We start from the raw sequence: 17827 nt of genomic DNA on the forward strand, positions 1-17827 counted from the left end.
CACTGGCTGCTTTTGAAAATCCCACCTTCTGTTTTGTAGTAATGAGCAAGGAAAAGATCAGAGCTATGAATCAGCTGTAGATTTAACTCAGCAAATTGAACAAGCTGTGCAAAGTATCAGGGGCCCTGACAACATCTGGTTCAAAAGGCAAATTCAACCTTCTCCAACAAAATTGCAACAAAATCATCATGATGAAGTCTTAGCAGAGTGGCAACATTTACACCAGAGATGTACTATTTCAAATCCTACATCCTTCAGCTGTATTAGCAGAGATTGAAAGGGTCTAGAGAAGGGAGAGTAGGCTTGCTGGCATTGGTGCAGGGTATAGGTAGAGCAAGCACTGGCAAAAATAAAGATGATTTAGCTTAGAAAGAATAATTAGAGATTATTTGTCTTGCATATTCCTGCACTGATGGGTATGGCAGAGGTTGTACGCCATCATTTGAAAGACGAGGTTTGGGACCAAGATCAAAACTAGAGTCAGCACAGGGAACAGGATTTCCACAGTCGGAGTGCAGGAGCAGTTCTAACTTGAGGGTCAAATTGTAGGATGACCAGTTAATTTTGTGGTCATTAATGATATCAGTAGGAATGCAAGCTACAGGGATGACATGCGATCAGTTCTCCTATTCTCTGTTGTGAAATGGTTATTTTCAGGAGGCTGCTGGCAGTGACAGCATCCCCAGGATGGGGATTGCAGCATCCCCAGGATGCAGGGATTCTCTGAAGTGCTGTGGGATCAAAGATACTGGGTATATTTAATGCCAAGTGCTACAGGCTGAGGCCCATAGAGATTTCAAGCTTGGGCCTATTTTTCCAGACTCTGTGATTGCCAGTCCTGCTTTTCTCCTCCTTCCCATCCCCAGTCAAGACTAATTGTGCACAACATGACCTGGGGCTGATCTGAATGTTGAGGATGAGCAGGAAGGAAGGGGAGGTCATAGCCACAGGGCTATGTGTGGGTACGTGTGTAGGAAGCGGGTAGTCATTCACTTGTAGGAGGGGGCAGCTGGCCTGGTGGCTCCTGGGGCAGTTGTTTTGGGGTAAGGAAAATGCTTTTCATGTGGAACTGACTTTTGGTTTAATGAATGCAGTTCCAGCTTGGGGCTGGGGCCAACTGGAAGTCCAGGAGCCCCAAGATGACAAGCATATATGCCCATTCAGAGCAGTTCCACCTGCAGACAATGTTGTATTTAAGAGGGTGTGAGATGAGCTCAGAATCTAAATACCAATCTCTTCAGTCATGAGTGAGGGATGGAACTGAATGAAGCCTTGCAGCCACTGGAAAAGTAAGGGGAGCACAGGGGTCATTTTGAGCCTGCAACAGTCCTGAATGTAAGGAGGCAGTGAGCCTTTGAGTCACTTCCGTTTTTCTCTTTGGGTGTGAAAGCTGCAGGACAGTAATCTCTGCATAAGGCGTGTATTTGTTGTGAAGGAAACCATGGCACGGTGAGCTCTTCTTTTCCTACAAAATGCTTTGAGAACTTGTAAGAAATTCGCCAAAGGAGAGACATAGGATGTGCTGCCCGGCTGCTCCAGCAGCGAGCGCCTCTCAGAGCAGACCCATGAAGCTGTCCCTTCAGCAGCTAAGGAACTTGCTTCACCTAGAGCTCCCTCTGACATGAATTACATCAGAGCAGCAGGTCGCAGGGTTCCCCATGACCTGTGGGGCCAGCAGGCATCTGCCAGGCCAGTGGGTGTTGCTGGCAGGGAGGCAGCAGCATGGTGCCTGTGGGGTATGTGTGCTTGTGTGGCTGCTGTGCCCGTGTGTGTGGGGGGAGGATGGGGAGGCAGCAGGGTGAGGGAAGCCTGCTTCTCTGCTGGCCATCAGACCTACTGCCCACAGGCTGAGCCCTGAGCCGGTTTGCTGGGGGATCAGAGCTGGCTTTGTCTAACTTCACTCTGCACAGTGTGGCCTGCCATCCTGCCTTTGGGTTAAACAGAAAATTGGCCAATGTCACTTGTAAGAGTGTGGGTTTAGCCTTTCTTAAGGGCCTAGTTGAGCTTGTTCAGTGGGTGAGAAAACTTTGACTCTCTAATGTACCCATTTAACTCCTTCCTTCCTCCACTTTTGCTTCTCTGTTCCCCTCTCCCCTTTATGACCCTTATTATTTTTCCATCCACAGCAAAACAGTTCACATCAAGGTAATTGATGATGAGGAGTATGAAAAAACCAAGAATTTCTTCATTGAGCTGATGAGCCCCCGCATGGTGGATATGAGTTTACAGAAAGGTGTAGTACTGGCCCTGCAGACTAACATTAACATTCTTCTTTCCTCCTCTCTTCCATCTCCTTCCTCCTCTTGTCCTCCTCTTCCTCTGATGTCTCTCTGTCTCCAACTGCTCTGCCCTAAGCACTGCTGTGCGCGCACACTGTGTCATATGGTACCCATGGGGTGGCATGAGGAGTGATGCTGGGGTGGGGGAGAGGCAAAGTGGTGAGGGGAGCTCAGAGAGAGCTGAGAGAAGGATGGAAAGAAGTCATGCTTGTCCATATTTTGTGGCAACTTGAGAGGGACTTTCTGCTATCCCCACTGAAGGGCCCAATCAAATTTTGTAGCATCAGTGGGAAGATGCTAGCTAGAAACACATCCAGCATCTCAGGAAATCATCACCCAGTCCTGGTCCTATGGATTGTTCTGGTCACACCTCTGTTAGAAAATGACAGGAATCGAGGCCTGGCGTAGAAGCAGCTTTATAACTTCTCAGCAGGCCAAAGGCTGTGCAACCCCTGGTGTGGTTCCTGCAGTGCAACTCTGGGAGCAGGAGCTGAGGGCAAGGAGGAGCTGATGCCCCACTTTGGTTCACATGGGGGTTCACAGCAGCTGTGTGCATTGCAGGGATACTGGAGGGAGCTAGGTGAGCTGGCATCAGGAGGAAGAGGCCAGCTCCGCTCTAGTGCCCAGGGCATTTCCTTTTAAGCCTTGGAGGCATTTTAGTCCCATTGAGTCCCCTGTGAGGTCCCAGCAAAGCTGTTCACTCCCTGGGAAGCCCGAGTTCTTATTTGGGGAAGAGGCTAGGAAGAAGAGATAGACACTATCAAGGAGAGAAAGCCATAAGATGTGTCATTTCAAAAATAGAAGATAGAACTGTCAGCCTCCTTTGCAGCTGACAGAGCTGTAGCCCACTAACAGAGACTCACCTCACCCCACTGGAGAATGTGACTTTCTCTTCTCCTCAGGCTCCCAGCTCAGAGTCCCTGCAGATTTATTATTAATTGCGAGGGTATTATTATTGTATTTATTATTAATTGTGAGGAGCCATTGATCTTCCAGCTTAAGCACAGTGGGTACCTCAGGGTGGTGGTCCCTGGTGATTTTCAGGCAGCTGATACCCTTTCCATTACCATCTGACACTGAAAAAAAATGCGCTACAGAAGTTGCCTTCCACTAACCATCAGCAAGGTCCCTCTCCTCTTTTCTCTCCCTCTGTCCTCACTCCCTTGCCAGCCCCCTCTAACCCTAACACCCTTCCGCTCCCCAAGGAGCAGCTGCTACGGATGCCCCGTGTCTGACACGCACACTGCCCCGGAGGGGAAGGGGCTGTGTGCCAGGAGCCCACGCCGCCTCTGCTGCTGCTGCTGCTGCTGCCTTGCCTCCAGCCAGCCGACCCGCTGTACACGGTTGTCTCTCTTGTTGTCCCTACAGGAAGACCATAAGGGTTAAGATAGTAGATGAGGAGGAATACGAAAGGCAGGAGAATTTCTTCATTGCCCTTGGTGAACCGCAATGGATGGAACGAGGAATATCAGGTGTGAGATCCTTTTTGAAAAAAATGAAAAAAGAAAAAAATCAGAATCAAGTATCCAAACCCCAAATCCAGAAAGTATAACCTTCTTTCTCCTCCTTACCCTTCCTCCTTTTCTCCTCCTCCTCCTGTAGAGGGCTCGACTTTTACTTTCTGCCCTCCTGTATTCTTGCTCTCACCCTGTTTTGGTGTCGTCTCTACCTTTTAGAGCCCAGCTTACTTCTGATCCTCTTTTTGTGCAATGCTTGAGCCTCGGAAGCTGTATTATTTTGATTGGATTTCCTTGTCTGGATCTGTTTTTCGTTCTGAGTGCAGCTTTGCTGTTCTCCCTGCTCCTGCTCCTGCTCCTTTGCCAGGACTTTGGGGAATGTGAAAGACAAGAGAAGGGTGTAATGCATGGCTACCCCTTCAGCTCCTCCTGTACTCCCCTGTCCTTCCCTCTGTTGTTGCCTCCAGTGGCATTGTCTTGGTGCTCTTGAGTCTCTATGATGTGCAGCAAAAAGTCCATAGGAGAAGAGGAAAGGTGTGAGATAACTAGTTTTGCTTTTTTTTTTTAAATGGTTCTTCATGTCTTCCATCTGAAAAACCCCTTTAATGTGTCACAGACAATCACAATCTGTCATGCAGAGACTGTGAAGCTCTGCCCTACTTCATCAGCAGTGAGACCCAGGATCTCCCATCAGACCAGGATCATAGTGGGAATAACCCCAGACTTACAATTGCACCTTGCCTACATGTATCTTTGTCCTTGTCCTATGTGTTTGATCTCTTTCTCATGGAGTCTTACCAGTGGCTTCACCAGCTTTAGGGTGGCCTGGGAGGGCCAAGATTTAAACAGAGGCACTTTTCAAAAGGGAATTCAAATCCACCTTCTGGATTTCTGTTACAGAGTAGAGTCAGATGTGTGACCCCATGGGCTTATTTCTGCTCCCATGTGCTATTGCCGGTGATGGAACACCTGGCAGTTGCTCGTGCATGGCACAGCTTATCTCGCCAGCACAGCAGCTGCCCTCTGGCCAGTCCGAGCTCCCATGCATGGCTCTGTAAGATGTCCAGGATAGGCACAGGTTGCATGAGCATGTCAGTATCATAGATCCGTGGATGTTGTAATAATGTAAACCCATAGTTTTAATGCCATCAGACCGCCTACTGCAGCCCGGAGGCAGTGAGGGGCATCAGATTTCATTCTGTCGAGCACAGGCCCTCAGGTTTCACCAAAGTCCAGATGCCCTTGAGCAGAAGCACGACCAACCTGCCATATCCAATGGAAGTATGTCCCAGCAGTCAGTTGCCCTCCAGGGTAAAGATGTGAGCATGGCTTCTAGGTAGAAGTTGTCTAACCTCAACTTGTAGCCGCTAGTTATTTCCCTACTTTTCTCTATCGCATGAAAGAACGATATAGCGCCGCAGCTTCTGTGCAGGTATCTACTCGCTATACCCAGAGTACACTCAGATTTCTTCTTGGGTGTTTAAGGAGATTAAGCCCTTTAAATCTGTGTAAGCAAAGTGTTCAGTCCTGGATCAAAGTCTTCAGTCCTAGAACCACACTGGGGTTCTCCTCTCCACATGTGCCTCTTCCCATCTGTGGGTCTTCCACCTCCATCTCAGCAGGTACAGGATGAAAATCATGGGCATCTGTCTCTCTCCTGCTTATGCACTTGGCAGTTTGGAGCATCACACTGAATTTTCTGCTCAGCTGTCTGTTCTCTGTGAGTCCTCATTTCTAAACAATGAGCTTTAGGATACAGAGTCAGGATTGGGCTAGTTTTTGTGAAGTTTCACATTTCTTTTTCCCATGTAGGAGGTCACATTGCATCTAGCTGAATAAAACCACGTATTTGAAAAAAATCCAAATGGCCCCAAGTGGCCACCCTAAGGTTGTTCAGTTGTAAAATGTCCTCATTATTATTAGGACTACAAAGCCAGTTTGCTGTGTCATATGTGTCTCATTTACACCAACATCAGCTGGAGTCAGTGGGACTGTCTGATTTGCAACAGGCAGAGAGGAGATCAGAGCTGGACTAAGTGATTTGCAGCACAGAGCCTGCAGGCTAGGGGGTGAGTGTGCACCCTCGGATGGACCCTCTTTGCCCAGAGGAAGTAAAGGACCATGCCAAAGAGGAGATGCAGTGCCTTGGTTGGCCTCGCTAGAGAAAAGTCAGAGTGAGAGCACCATGATTTTAAAATCTAAGAGGTGGGAGATTAAATTGCATTTGCGAATGTTGCTGGCACAAGGTGGCACAGTCGCTACACTAAGTCCAGGGCATCTGAAAAGATCCCCAGCTCCATAGTGCTGCACACTGTGGCATCTCTGGTGAGCATCTCTGGTGAGCGTACCTTGTGCCTGGGATGAAGAATAAGGAGGTACGTGAGGCTTTCCCATAGAGAGCATTGTGAGCAATCAACAGCAGATGCTGTGACCAGCAGCTTCGTGGAATGCATGCTTGAGCAGCCAGCTCCCGGCAGAGAGGAGGCAGCCTGGGACGTGCACAAGCTTGCACATGCTCAGGCATCATGTGACATGCTGTACAGCATTGGGAAGGGATGTTCATCTCCTGCCCATGTGTTTCTGCCAGCATCATGCCATTGTAGGGAAAGAGTTCAGGTGGTTTATTTCTTGCAAAGCTGATCAGCTTTGACACACGACTGATCAGCTCCATGGGCTGCAATGTCTGCACAGTCACTGCAGAGCAGACAGGCCCCCCACAGCACTGTGCACGTGCTGCCATTACCCATACCCACAGACAGGGGGAAAGTCCTACACCACAGTCACCTAGATGGAACTTTGCTTGGTTTTGTTGTGATGATGAATGCCTCCCCCCCACGACTCACATGACAAAGGCAAAGCATAGCTCCTGCCTCTCCTGGGGGGGGTCCAGGTCTAGTTTCTTTTGAAGAAGAGTCTCTCTGGGTTTTGGTTACCCATACATTTGTTTTCAATGCTGCAAAAAGAGTGTTTCTGCATGGTGTGTCCTTGTTTTGTTGTTACTTGCCATTTAGCTGTGTCCCACTGAGCCTGTGCCTAAAAGGAGCTGTAGGAGTATTGATGTTCTCAGACAGCTCTTCATAATGTCTTCAAAACATCTCTCCTGGCTGCTCTAGAAGCAGGGCAGTGTTGGACATCTCAGATGAGTGGCAGTTGTTTTTGAAAGTAATCTGCAATCCAGGTCACGCAGAGACAGCCAGTGCATCACAGTTGTGCCTGCACAACCATAGTTTTGTGCTGAGGGCCTGTACCCACCCTGGGACCTCTCCATGCAGAGGGTAGCTCCCAGCTTACCTTGGGGATACAAGCTAGGTGGCAGTGATGAAATCAGGGGTGAAATGTCCCTTGAAGGGATGGTAGAGGCGACAGCAGGGATGAGTAGTATGTGCTTTTCAAACCAGCCTGGGGCAGAGTTTGAATGATTTATTTTGGGATGCAGAACTTGGTCCGGAGCCTTATGCTATTCAGACCCAGTGTGCTGTCCTAAGGGTACCTGCACTGCTGCTGGCTGTGGTGGCAGTGGTTTCTGATAGACATGCAGTGGAGGAGGATGGAAGGTGAGAGCAGGGCTTGCTACCATGCGGTTGATTTGCATTAGTGTCTGTGCTGTCCTGTACACCTGCTGATACAAAGCAGTCACCTCCACTCAAGGGAGCTTCTCCTTGGCCTTGATCAGAGCTGTGGGGCAGAGCAGTCTGCAGGAGAGTCTCTGTGAGGGCCAGAGCTCAGCATGAAATTCATTCTAAAGTACCTGTGGTAATCCAAACACAAGTTCCTGTCTTCAGGTTGATCATGGGTTCCAAAACACAGAACAACCACTGATACAGCCTTTTAGCTGAAACATTTTGCATCATCTGCAGATGCTGCTCTTTACTCTTCACCCCCACTTATATCAGAGCTGTGCTGCTTTGAGCCTTGGGACATTCAGTTCTTAACCCTTGCTATAAGGAGAGCTCACCACCTACTCCTGTTATATAAATGCTACATCTACAACACAAAACTTTGTCTTGCAGCTCATCTGTTCTTTTTCACCAATCACTTTCTGCAGCTGGAGTTTTTCAAAGCCTTTCTGATCATCCAAACAAATCACATCAAGTAGTCTTACTATAGCAGCTTTTTTGTTGATGTACTCCAGTAATTCAAAGAGATGAGAATAGATCTGAGATTGGTATCTTGCTAGCCCGGCCTGTGATGAAGAGCGATACCAATACTGGTAGGGGCATATCAGATGCACAGAGCACTGGCAAAGATGGCACTTGCTGCAAGCTTGTTATATTGAAGTAAATTAGGAAAAAGAAATCAAAGAGAGACTCATATTCTTTGCTTGACAAAGATGGTAAGTGTTGCTTTTCTCTATACTCCTGGCCATTTCCCAGGCTTCCTGACTTCTTTTGTCCTCTCCATTTCTAAGAAATTAATCTTCAAAAACTTATCTCACCTTTCCTACGTATGCACAGTCATGTAAACTGAATCCCTGCTTACTGAGCGCTGCAGGGCTTTGAAGCCTCCCATCACTCTGAACCGCATTTCTGGCCATCCTTTTTTCAGCACCTTTTTAAAGGCTTCCTGCAGTGAAATGAGTCTTTTCCTTTACGACAAGATTCTGTCTGTTGGTTTGACTCTTGCTCTCGTGGCAACTCTGCTATTGTGTCAGCTCACAACTGAGAACAAGGATTTTGCTGCTGTCCCAGCAGGATTTTGGAGTAATACTTTCTTTCACTCATCAGCTTTCACACTTCTTCCACAGCCCTGGATTACAGGAGAAAACTTGCTTTGCTTTCCCTGGATAAAGTTGCTCTTCTGGTTAAATTGTGGTTAGCTTTAGTGCTGATGGAGCCCAAATGGCAAGTGAGGCTACTTTGGAAGATTTCACTCGACTGCAGATAACATTGAAAATAACATTTGGAAAATATGTTACATGAGGGTAATTGAGAGTCGGCTTGTAAGAATGCAGCTCATGGCACAGCAGTGGAAGATTCAGCCTCAGAACTGATGTTTGAAGGCTGAGTCTTGAGGGTTATGTTTTGTAAAAGGGACTGACATCCTTCATGCAAAGTTTTGCTTCAGAAAGCATGTCTCCCACAAGATACAGCTTTGCTGGAATTGGGAGCACAGATGGCTGGTGAACACTATTAAACAGCTTGTTGGCATGACTTGGCTTGGGAAGATTTTGACTGAAGTCCTCTCAGCACTTCCAGCACAGAGTCAACTGGTGCAGACAAATCTCATTGCATATCTCCTTTTAACTGAGCAGCACCCTTGATGGGAAAGCTTTGTGCCCCGGAGGAGGATGTGGCTGGGAGTTGCAGAGTAGGGATTAAACTGTGAAGAAAGAAGGGTTCCTAGCTTGGATTAATCCAACAAGTTATCTATATCAAAATATTGATGAAGTTATGTGACTTGGTACAAAGATCCATGCCTGTATAAGATAAGCTGCATTGATCCATGAGCACGTGTGCTTCAGTTTTCTGAAGTGTGGGCAGATGCTAAGAAGCTCCTTCTTCCGTCAGCTGCTGATGGAATAGCAAAGAAATGTTAAATTGCTGTTACTTCATTCCCTGAAGGTTTAGTGATTTGCTCGCAGCTCTCTGATTAAACTGAATGCTGGTGATTCTCCTGATAGAGAGGAGTCTCTTGGAGTCTGCAAGAGCTTTGCTATTGACTTCAATAATAACAGCATTCAGGTTAATGCTGCAAAATCTCTGCCTTGTTTAGCCTGTTAAAAAACCCCATGTTTATAGCTCTTCACAATCTATTAGGAAAACAGTTTGTTCACCTCAGTGAGCAAATCTGGAGGCAGAGCCTGTGGACAGTTACATCTGGAAGATGGGGGATCCTTATCTCTTTGGGGAGCTGAGCCTGTGGTTTGTATGGTCACTGCATGGTCACCTTTGGGAGTGCAGGGGGTGCAGGCAGTGTGTTCTCCTTGCCTTTGGCTTCCTGTGACAGCCCTGCTATGTGACTGAGAGTCTCCTCAAAATCCAGCCTCCTCTCCCTCATTTCAGCTCACCCTGTAAATCCCAGGCCTTTAACAAGGATTCTCTTATCTACACAACGGCTTCCTGGGGTCTTTAGGGATATTGATTAGAAAAGATTTATGTTAATAAAGAATGAGTCCAGAATAAAGCATGCAGCATGGTTGAATCTCTCTGTAAGGTAAACAGCAGAGAAAAGTATTTCACTATTTAGAAAAAGGCTGGGACACACACTGTATTGTAAACTACAGGATTGCTCGATTGCTGGTCTGCTCCCGTGCCAAGCCTGGTTCCTCTTGGTTTGAGCTCTTTGGCTTCAGTAGAGTTAAAACAGGAAGGAATTAAATTCCTGATTTGTAACCCACACCAACATGCATGTCAAAGTAGGATTTGACCCCAAAGTACACCAAAAACATACAGATTAGATAGCTTATTAGTAAATAGCTTTTTTAGCAGCTTTTTAAAATTCAGGCCTAAATTGTCCAGTTTCAGGGGTGGCAGGGGAAGCAGAGTTCAGGCATGCAATTTGGTAATCAAAACCAGGCCTTCAGGGCAGAGAAATTCCAGTAAAGGAGGAACAGGGATCCAGAGTTGAAGGCTTTGGGTCCTCCTGGGAGAGTCAGCATCACCTACCTTGTCTGCAGGCATGCATGTTTGTCCACAATCACACCATGCAAGAGTTAGGTAAGGGATACTTGGGACTGCTATTTTGGATTTGGCTGCAGAGCTCATTTTTGCAGTTCCCTTTAAGAGTACATGTCAAAACCCTGAGCCTACCTGAGATGCCAGGAGCAATGAGGTGGCCTGGCTTGGCCCCATAAGGAGTGGGATGTCCAGAGCAGTAGTGCAGGAAAGGGAGAGGTGCCCTGAGGAGGACTGGAAGGATGCAGCCTGGGCTGGGGGGGAGTGGAGGGAGGCTTGTTGGATGGGAACAGCGTGGAGGCCATCAGTGAGGCTGGTACAGGTACAGCATCCCCAGATGGGCTGTCAGGAAACATTACAGGTCAGGGCTAAGGGCACATTAGCAGATGCGTGTGCAGGAAGGAAGCTTTAGTCCGTGAAATCATTTTCTTGCTTGCATGCACAGCATTCACTCAGAAATATAAAGATAAAATAATCCCTTGGTGTTCTGCATGCTGTATTCTTGATGTTTCATTCATAGCTTTATAGGCTTCTTCAAATATTCATGTATCATATCATAAGTGAAAGGGAGAAAAATTGTTCTTTTGCAGGCTCACAAGCAAATGGGAAGAAAAATAAACTCAAATCCCAGAGTAGTAGAATAACAGCTTTAAAAAACATGAGGAACCAATGATTTTTTTTAATAACCACAGTAGCTTAGGGACCCAGCAATATTTCATTATATTACTTTTGAACGCAAAATTGACCCATTGTACTAATGCTTGTAATTGTAGAAGACAAATTAAATTTCTGCACATTGTCTGGAGAAGCAGAAGACCATGGAATAGTAAGGAGGCCACAGGGCAGCCTGAACTGCAGCAGGACAGAGCTACAAGAAGACTCAAGATTCATGCTACAAGGGGCAGAGACAAGCATGTTGGAGGCTTCCTGGCAGAGCTGTGTGAAGCACAGGAGATGGTGTGGACAGAGCAATTATCCCATTGCTTCTTGTGGCTCAGTGGCACTGTACGAGCTGCAGAGCATTTTCACAGGTTTTGACTCTCAAAATGAATTGACCCTGAAAAACCAGGGATGCTCAGCAAGGAGCCTCTTCATTGCCCCTTCCCCTTTCACTGTGCCTCTACCTGCCTGCATGGACAAGGGAGACCTCCTAGAGTGCCCACAGTATTTCCAGCTGGGGAGATGGATAGATGGATGAAGATCTTGACTAGGTTGATGTATTTCTGCAGACTGTTGGGAAAGCTGTGCCAGTGGATGCTGCTCAATGGAGCAAGGAAGTGACAGGGAGTCAGGACTCAGGATTAGTTTCCCTGGCTCTGCCATGGATGCACAGTGGGACCTTTGATAAATTGCTTAGGAAATCACTTTCAAATGGCACAGATACAATTAGGTGCATCTATATAAAAGTGCATGCTTTTCAGAGGCCTGAACTGGCAAGTCTGGGAAAAGTAGCACTTCTGGACTCTGGCCCACTTCTGAGTTTGCAAAATGTTCCCTTTAGCTTCTCTTTGCTTGCTTCACCATCTGTCAAATAGGGCTGTTAATACTGACTCAGTCTTTGTACAGAGTTTTAAACTTCTGAGACTAAAAGTGCATGATAAGAAGTGTTAGTAATTACAATACTGTCATCACATGCAACCAAGGCTTCAGGGACTGGTTTGCTGTTTGAAGGACAGGTAAAATCAAAGCTAAGGTTCAGAGTTGGTGCTTGGCCTCTCTCAAAGAGGGTTTGCTATATGGACTTTTTGCTATATGGACTTTCCTGTAGCTAGTTTGACACTTGGATGTAAGCTCTGGCTTTCTGTGGGTAACACCTAAGAGAGATTCAGCCAGTATTTCTTTGTGGCAGGTCTGGGGTGTGGGGAAATCAGGACAGGGGAGGGTCTGCCCAAGGCAGGAAGGGACTTGGGCTGTGTCTGTATTGAAAGTCAGGGTAAGGTCATCCCTTGCAAGGACCTTTGCCCCTTTCTTCTCCTTTAATCCCACTTCAAATCTCACAGGACCACACAGTCACATTTCCTGGCAGGCAGTTGCATCCCGCTGTGATGATGTTGAATGGCCTGTGTCCATGCAGCACTGTCTGGCAGGCCAGCAATTTGGAGCAAAGAGAGCCAGGAGGACTCAAATAGTGATGCTTTATGTATGTCTATGCTCCTCTCAGCACCCTGACCCTCAGGGAGTGGTACCTGTCGGGTGCGGGATAGGTGTAGGTGAGCCAGGATCTCCTGGGGGATGATGCATGGCTGTGTTACCCCCTGCCCCATTTGACACTGGAGACCAGCATACATTTTATCAATGCCTTCCTCTGATGATGTTCTTCTCAATGGTCTGCCCATCACCTCCTGGCCACCTTCTCTTCTCAACAACCTACAGGTTTTCTGGGTTTCCTCAGTTGTGCCAAGTCTCGCCACAGCCAAACATACCTGGCCAAAGTGAGGGCACCTCCCATGCCTTTGAGTCAGTTTGGGTTGTGTCAGGTCCCAATGGCAAGTGTAACTGCCCCTCTTTCCCCCTTTCTCTTTCCCTCCTTGCCACTCCCCAGCTGCATCCCATCCCTCTGCCTTTGCCTGGGGGGAGGGGGTGACTTTGGGGAGCCAGCACCCTGGTGCTCACTGGTGCACACCAGCCTCCTCTCCATCTTGCTGCTGTGGTGTCTGCTCCCCAGCCTGTGCCCAACATGCAGCCCTGGTGAGCTCGCACGCTGCCTTGCACCATGTCCATTGCTCTCTGACAGCTTTCATCTGCAAAACATCTTTGGCCCTTGAATATTAACTTTTTCCCTCTTTTTCTTCTCTCTCCCTGTCTTTCTCATGTTCTCTCCCACAGCCCTGCTGCTCACCCAAGGTAAGTGCTTTTTCTTCTTTTCTGTGCCTGCCCTTGCTCTATTTTCATCCCCTTTGGTCAGACCCCGCCATGTTTGTTCGCTGTGTTGTAGACAACCCCAGCTCATAGTGTTTGTGTCTAACAGGAACTATTTAAGACCAATGCATTAAGAAAATAACAGTGATTGATTGACATCTAAGAGCATTTCCCACATTCCAGATTTTCTCCTGCATCCGGGGGAAATGACCCAGCCAAAGTCACAAAGCAGAACACGCAGCTCTGGCTGGTCTAAAGCTGTGACTCGACCCTCTTTTTGGGCAACTCTGGTGCTTGGGTTGTGCTGATGCACTGGGGTGCATGGGGCTTTTCTGCTGGGGGTGACACTCCTGGGGTGCAGGACATTGTTGTCTGGGGTGAGCAAGGGTGCAAGGCTATGCAGGTGTCCCCTTCCCATGGAGGACCATACATGACCCCTCAAAGCACCCTTGTGCTTTCCACCTCCCATCCTGGGGGGTTCCAGGGGTGTGCCCAGAACCAGGGGAGCACTACCAGGACACGATAAGCACCAGCACCATTTCCCTACTCATCCTCAGCTCTGGCTCTGCACTCTTCATCTCCTTTCCCTGTGCCAGGATTTTATATGCATTAATACTGAGCCCTCTTCCTTGCCTGAAATCCCCATTACACTGGTCTCTCTTTATCCCACTGTGGTGCAATGTACGCCTCCTGTATTTTCATTATTCCTTCAATTCCAGATATGATTACTGTTGAATTTGCACTGAAGAAATATTTTTTAGAAGGCAAGGGCAGGCATGCAGGGTGCAGACAGGGGCTTGAATCTGACACGTTTGCAAGCAGAGCTGAAAACCAAAGCATTTATGACACCCAAGCTGTGCTGCAAATCAAACGAGCAGCATCTGCTATGCAGGCTTCAGTCTCTGCTCCTTTTCAGAGGATGCCAAATCTGCTGCTTAGGGGATGTCCAGAGCCCATTGGATATTGGACTAATTAGAAAATTGCTAGTGGCAGGCAGAAATCCCCAGTTCCCCAAATATCAGCTTAGGGTGTTTATGGAAAACTCCTCAGAATGGTTTGGACGATTTCCTTTGTTACCTCTTCAGGTCCGGGAGGACTGGAAATAAGTTGAGCACAGCCTCCTTCCCAGTAATTTCATTACCTTAATTCAGTAGCTGCCTAATTTGATCAGAACCCCTGGAACCAAATAATTTCTATTAAAATAACATAACTTTCCTCTCTCTGTTGTGATCCAGTCTGATTGCTTTTGGCAGCTGTTATTGGAGAACTTGGTCACCAGCTATGGAAAGTTACTTTTCAGTTAATAAGGAAAAGCCTCCCCTCTGTCTGATGGGAGGCAGTCCCTGGGGTGCCCCCCTTGGTGGGCTGCCTCAGGGTGCCCTCTGTGCATGTGATGTGTGTTTGGCCCCTGGTTCAGGCTCACGGTGCTCAGCCTCCACATGTGGCTTCAAGCCAGCAGCCAGCCAGCGAGCAGGCACGTGCTGGAGTGTCACTCAGCACCAATCACAGCTAATCAGTGGGGAGAGAAGTGACGTCCTCATTTAGTCCGTGTCATGTTAGATTTAGGTTACACAGGCATGCAGGAATCTTTGTAAAAAAACCTGCACTATTGAATGTTTCAGTGGAATCTGTCAGTCCCGCTCCTCGTCCCCTCCCTCCTGGAGCAGCTCACACATCTCTTTCCAGGCAGTGCCTCTCTCCTGGAGCTGTGTCCCTGCGACTGCTGGGTGCCCTGGGTCTCCTCTGCAGACCTGGGGCATTCCCCCTCAAGTGGCATCCCTTTGATAGCCCCCACGGTGCCAGAAGCAGCATAGCCCCCACTCATGGGAGTGACCCCCTTTCTTTGTAGAAACTGTGGGTGCCCCAGTGGATGAGCCCAAGTGGCAGTGCCTCTCTTGTCCCAGGAGCCCATACCTAGGGGAAATGAGAAATCCCGGCCTTGGTCCCCTGGGCCTTGCAGAGCCCTGGCAGGGAAAGTAAGTGGGAAGGGCACAGATTCAGCTCAGCATTTGTTTCTTCCAAATGGGCTCTCAGAGCCAGACTTGCAAGACCGTGCAAAGATTCTGAAAGCCTTGCTTGGCCATGTCCAATGCCAACTTGCTTGGCCATGTCCAACTGTCCAGTGCCAGTTGTTCAGGCTTCAGAGGACCACTGTAGTATGGGATCGCTGTGGAGAGACTTGAGAGTCAAACTTGGGTTGTTTTTTTTTAACTTCTCTGGTGTGTAACCTTCTGTTTTGACACTGGCAGTGATCTCTCTGTATACTCTTTATACAGGGGAATACTCAATATCAAAGTGCACAGGTACTCCAGTTGTCCCCACCTTTGCTATCAGTGGATGAACTGCTCTGATGGTCTTTCCAATCCTTGCAAAAGTCGCTGAAAGCCTGTGCAGAACCTTTACTTGAAAGTTCTTGGGCTCAGGTGATTCAGATTCTTAAAGGGATGCGAAATTACCCAAATAGTAGATATGTCTATTTCATAATATGTACATACTCATCCAGATCAAAGAAAGTATTTCTAAATCTATTTATTTATGCATTAAAACTCCTGGGTCCACTTTGCAGTGGGAAAGACTGGGGAACAGAGACGCCAGTTGTCTGGCCTGTCAGGGACAGTTGTGTCAGCAGCAATCTCAAGGCAGAGCCAGGAGTGCAATAATGCTCAGTTCCCAGCCCTGTGCCTTAGCCTTCCTCTCATGAATGTGCAGCACTTCTCAGTTAGCATTAAGGAATGCTAGGGCATGTATGCAGGATGTATCATGTCTCACAAATAGCTTTCAGGGCTAAGTAAGTGGATTCCTCCCATTTTAGAAAGCAACCCAGGCTGCCACTGCTTGTGTGTGTGCATGTGCTTCAGTAAAGGGTATGTCCATATGTTAATCTCCAAAGGCAGTGTGTCTTTTAGCCAGCAGTCTTCCCCACTTGTGACTGACAGCTTGACAGTGCTCAGGAGATAGGAACTCATTCATGCTCACTATTTACTTTGTTTAGCTAGGATTATATTTTACTAAACCACAACAAAAAAAAATAAAATCCCATTTTAATTGTTGTTTTGATTTGTACCTAGCAGAATAGTCCCTAGAAGGGGTGACCTTCATACAGATACATGCCCACTCCAGAAATGGATGGAGACACGATAGCTCAAGGAGTGTGAAATGGCCTTCATAGCAGTCTTTCATGAATACATTCCTGGTTTTAATCCAATTTATTCAGCAAGTGACAGGGAATACCAACTGGTCTATGGCTGCTTGGTAGTCTTGCAGCACTGCCTGTGATGAGCGTCTACCTCTCTGATGGTGTTACAAGGCCTTCCCATCGCCTTTTTCAGCTCAAAAGATGCGGTGGCCAGATTACTCCATGGAAATTGGCTTTATCTAACTTGGATTTATGATGTGTCCAGGAGGCCACAGGCAATGTCCAGTTGCCATTTGGTCCCCCCATCTGAAGGAGGTTGAGTGGGCATGCACCCATGTAGTATTCTTCAGGAGCAGTGCATGATGTGGGAACACTGCTTAGTGCTCCCCTTTCCCCAGAAGAAATACAAGGAGGAGGGGATCTCCTTACAATATTTTGAGCCCAAGAGACTGCCTGTCCTGTGCAGATCTGAAAGAGCTTTGCAGATCACTGCAGCTCAAGTTCCCTGCAGACATAAGTGGAGAGAGACAGACTGAGAGACAGACACAAGATGAGAACTGAGGAGCGAGCATGGCAGGGACATGCCCAGGGCTGCAGAGCACAGCAATGGCAGGACCATAACCGGGAGCTGCCAAGCCCCCTTGTCTGTCATAGCTTTAAGGGTCTGAACAAGGCAGAGTACATGAGAGAGCATGGAATGGTTTAACCAAAAACCTCTCCTTGCTTTCTGCGGGGTCCAGTGCGTAGTGGGTGTCAGCTGTGGCCATTGCTACAGCCTGAGTAAAAGTGGACTTCATCCTCATTCTTCCCACCCAGCCTTTAATCTTATCAGACATGTTGTCTTCCCTGCTTGTAGCATCTCCTCTCTAACCCATGGGCTCCCTGGCACCCGGAGTGGAGTATCTTGGTGCAGCTGGCACATCAGCCCCAACTTGCCTAGCCTCAGCAGCCTCTATGTGCTCTTGCAGCCCAGAGAGATTCCTAACACTTGATGGTAGCACACACCAATGTACCAGGGCAGGCAGGATTTAGGGGACCCCTCTCTGGCCACCGTCCCCTTCCCAGGGAGGAGGTGGAGGCAGCCCAGGAGGTCCTGGCAAGCTCCTGTTCTTGCTATGCACAGCCAGACCTTATCAGGCTTAATTGGGGTTGACAGCAGGGAGTCCAAGGAGTCCAGGGTGCAATTCGCATTGAAAAGTAGGTACTGATGCAGATACAAATAGAAATCAGGCTAGTTAATAATTAAGCTGCAGCTTGGCAGCATTCACCTTGACAGACTTGACCTTACAAATTAAAATCTGTCTCCCAACACCCAGCCCCCCACCCTTCCCTCTTTATGTTTTATTTATCACAGCCCTCAGTAGTCTTATTTGCAGGCTACTGCATGAGGGTGACACCTCACAGATGCTCTGTCTCTGCTTCCTGGAGGAGCCCTCCAAGGCCCCAGCCGCTCCCTCAGGAGGTGGGGGCCTGTGGCTACCA

The 17827-nt window shown here is 48.0% G+C and overlaps 1 protein-coding gene across 6 annotated transcripts in view; it reads left to right on the forward strand.

The window, feature by feature from the left end:
• The window catches only part of SLC8A3 (solute carrier family 8 member A3), a 116597-nt gene that overhangs the window by 88780 nt on the left and 9990 nt on the right, over positions 1-17827 (forward strand). For 2 of the 6 annotated variants that reach the window (XM_018082719.1, XM_008926874.2), the window contains 2 exons: positions 2127-2233; positions 13177-13194. In XM_018082719.1, coding sequence (XP_017938208.1) covers positions 2127-2233; positions 13177-13194 — 125 coding nt within the window. Of the gene's footprint in view, positions 1-2126; positions 2234-3647; positions 3752-13176; positions 13195-17827 lie in introns of all 6 variants that reach the window. The other 4 variants (XM_008926882.2, XM_008926921.2, XM_018082720.1 and 1 more) reach the window with 4 other exon arrangements.

The sequence above is a fragment of the Manacus vitellinus genome, unplaced genomic scaffold, assembly GCF_001715985.3.
Source record: "Manacus vitellinus isolate BGI_N305 unplaced genomic scaffold, ASM171598v3 scaffold_6_pilon, whole genome shotgun sequence".
In the NCBI taxonomy this organism is placed as follows: Eukaryota; Metazoa; Chordata; class Aves; order Passeriformes; family Pipridae; genus Manacus; species Manacus vitellinus.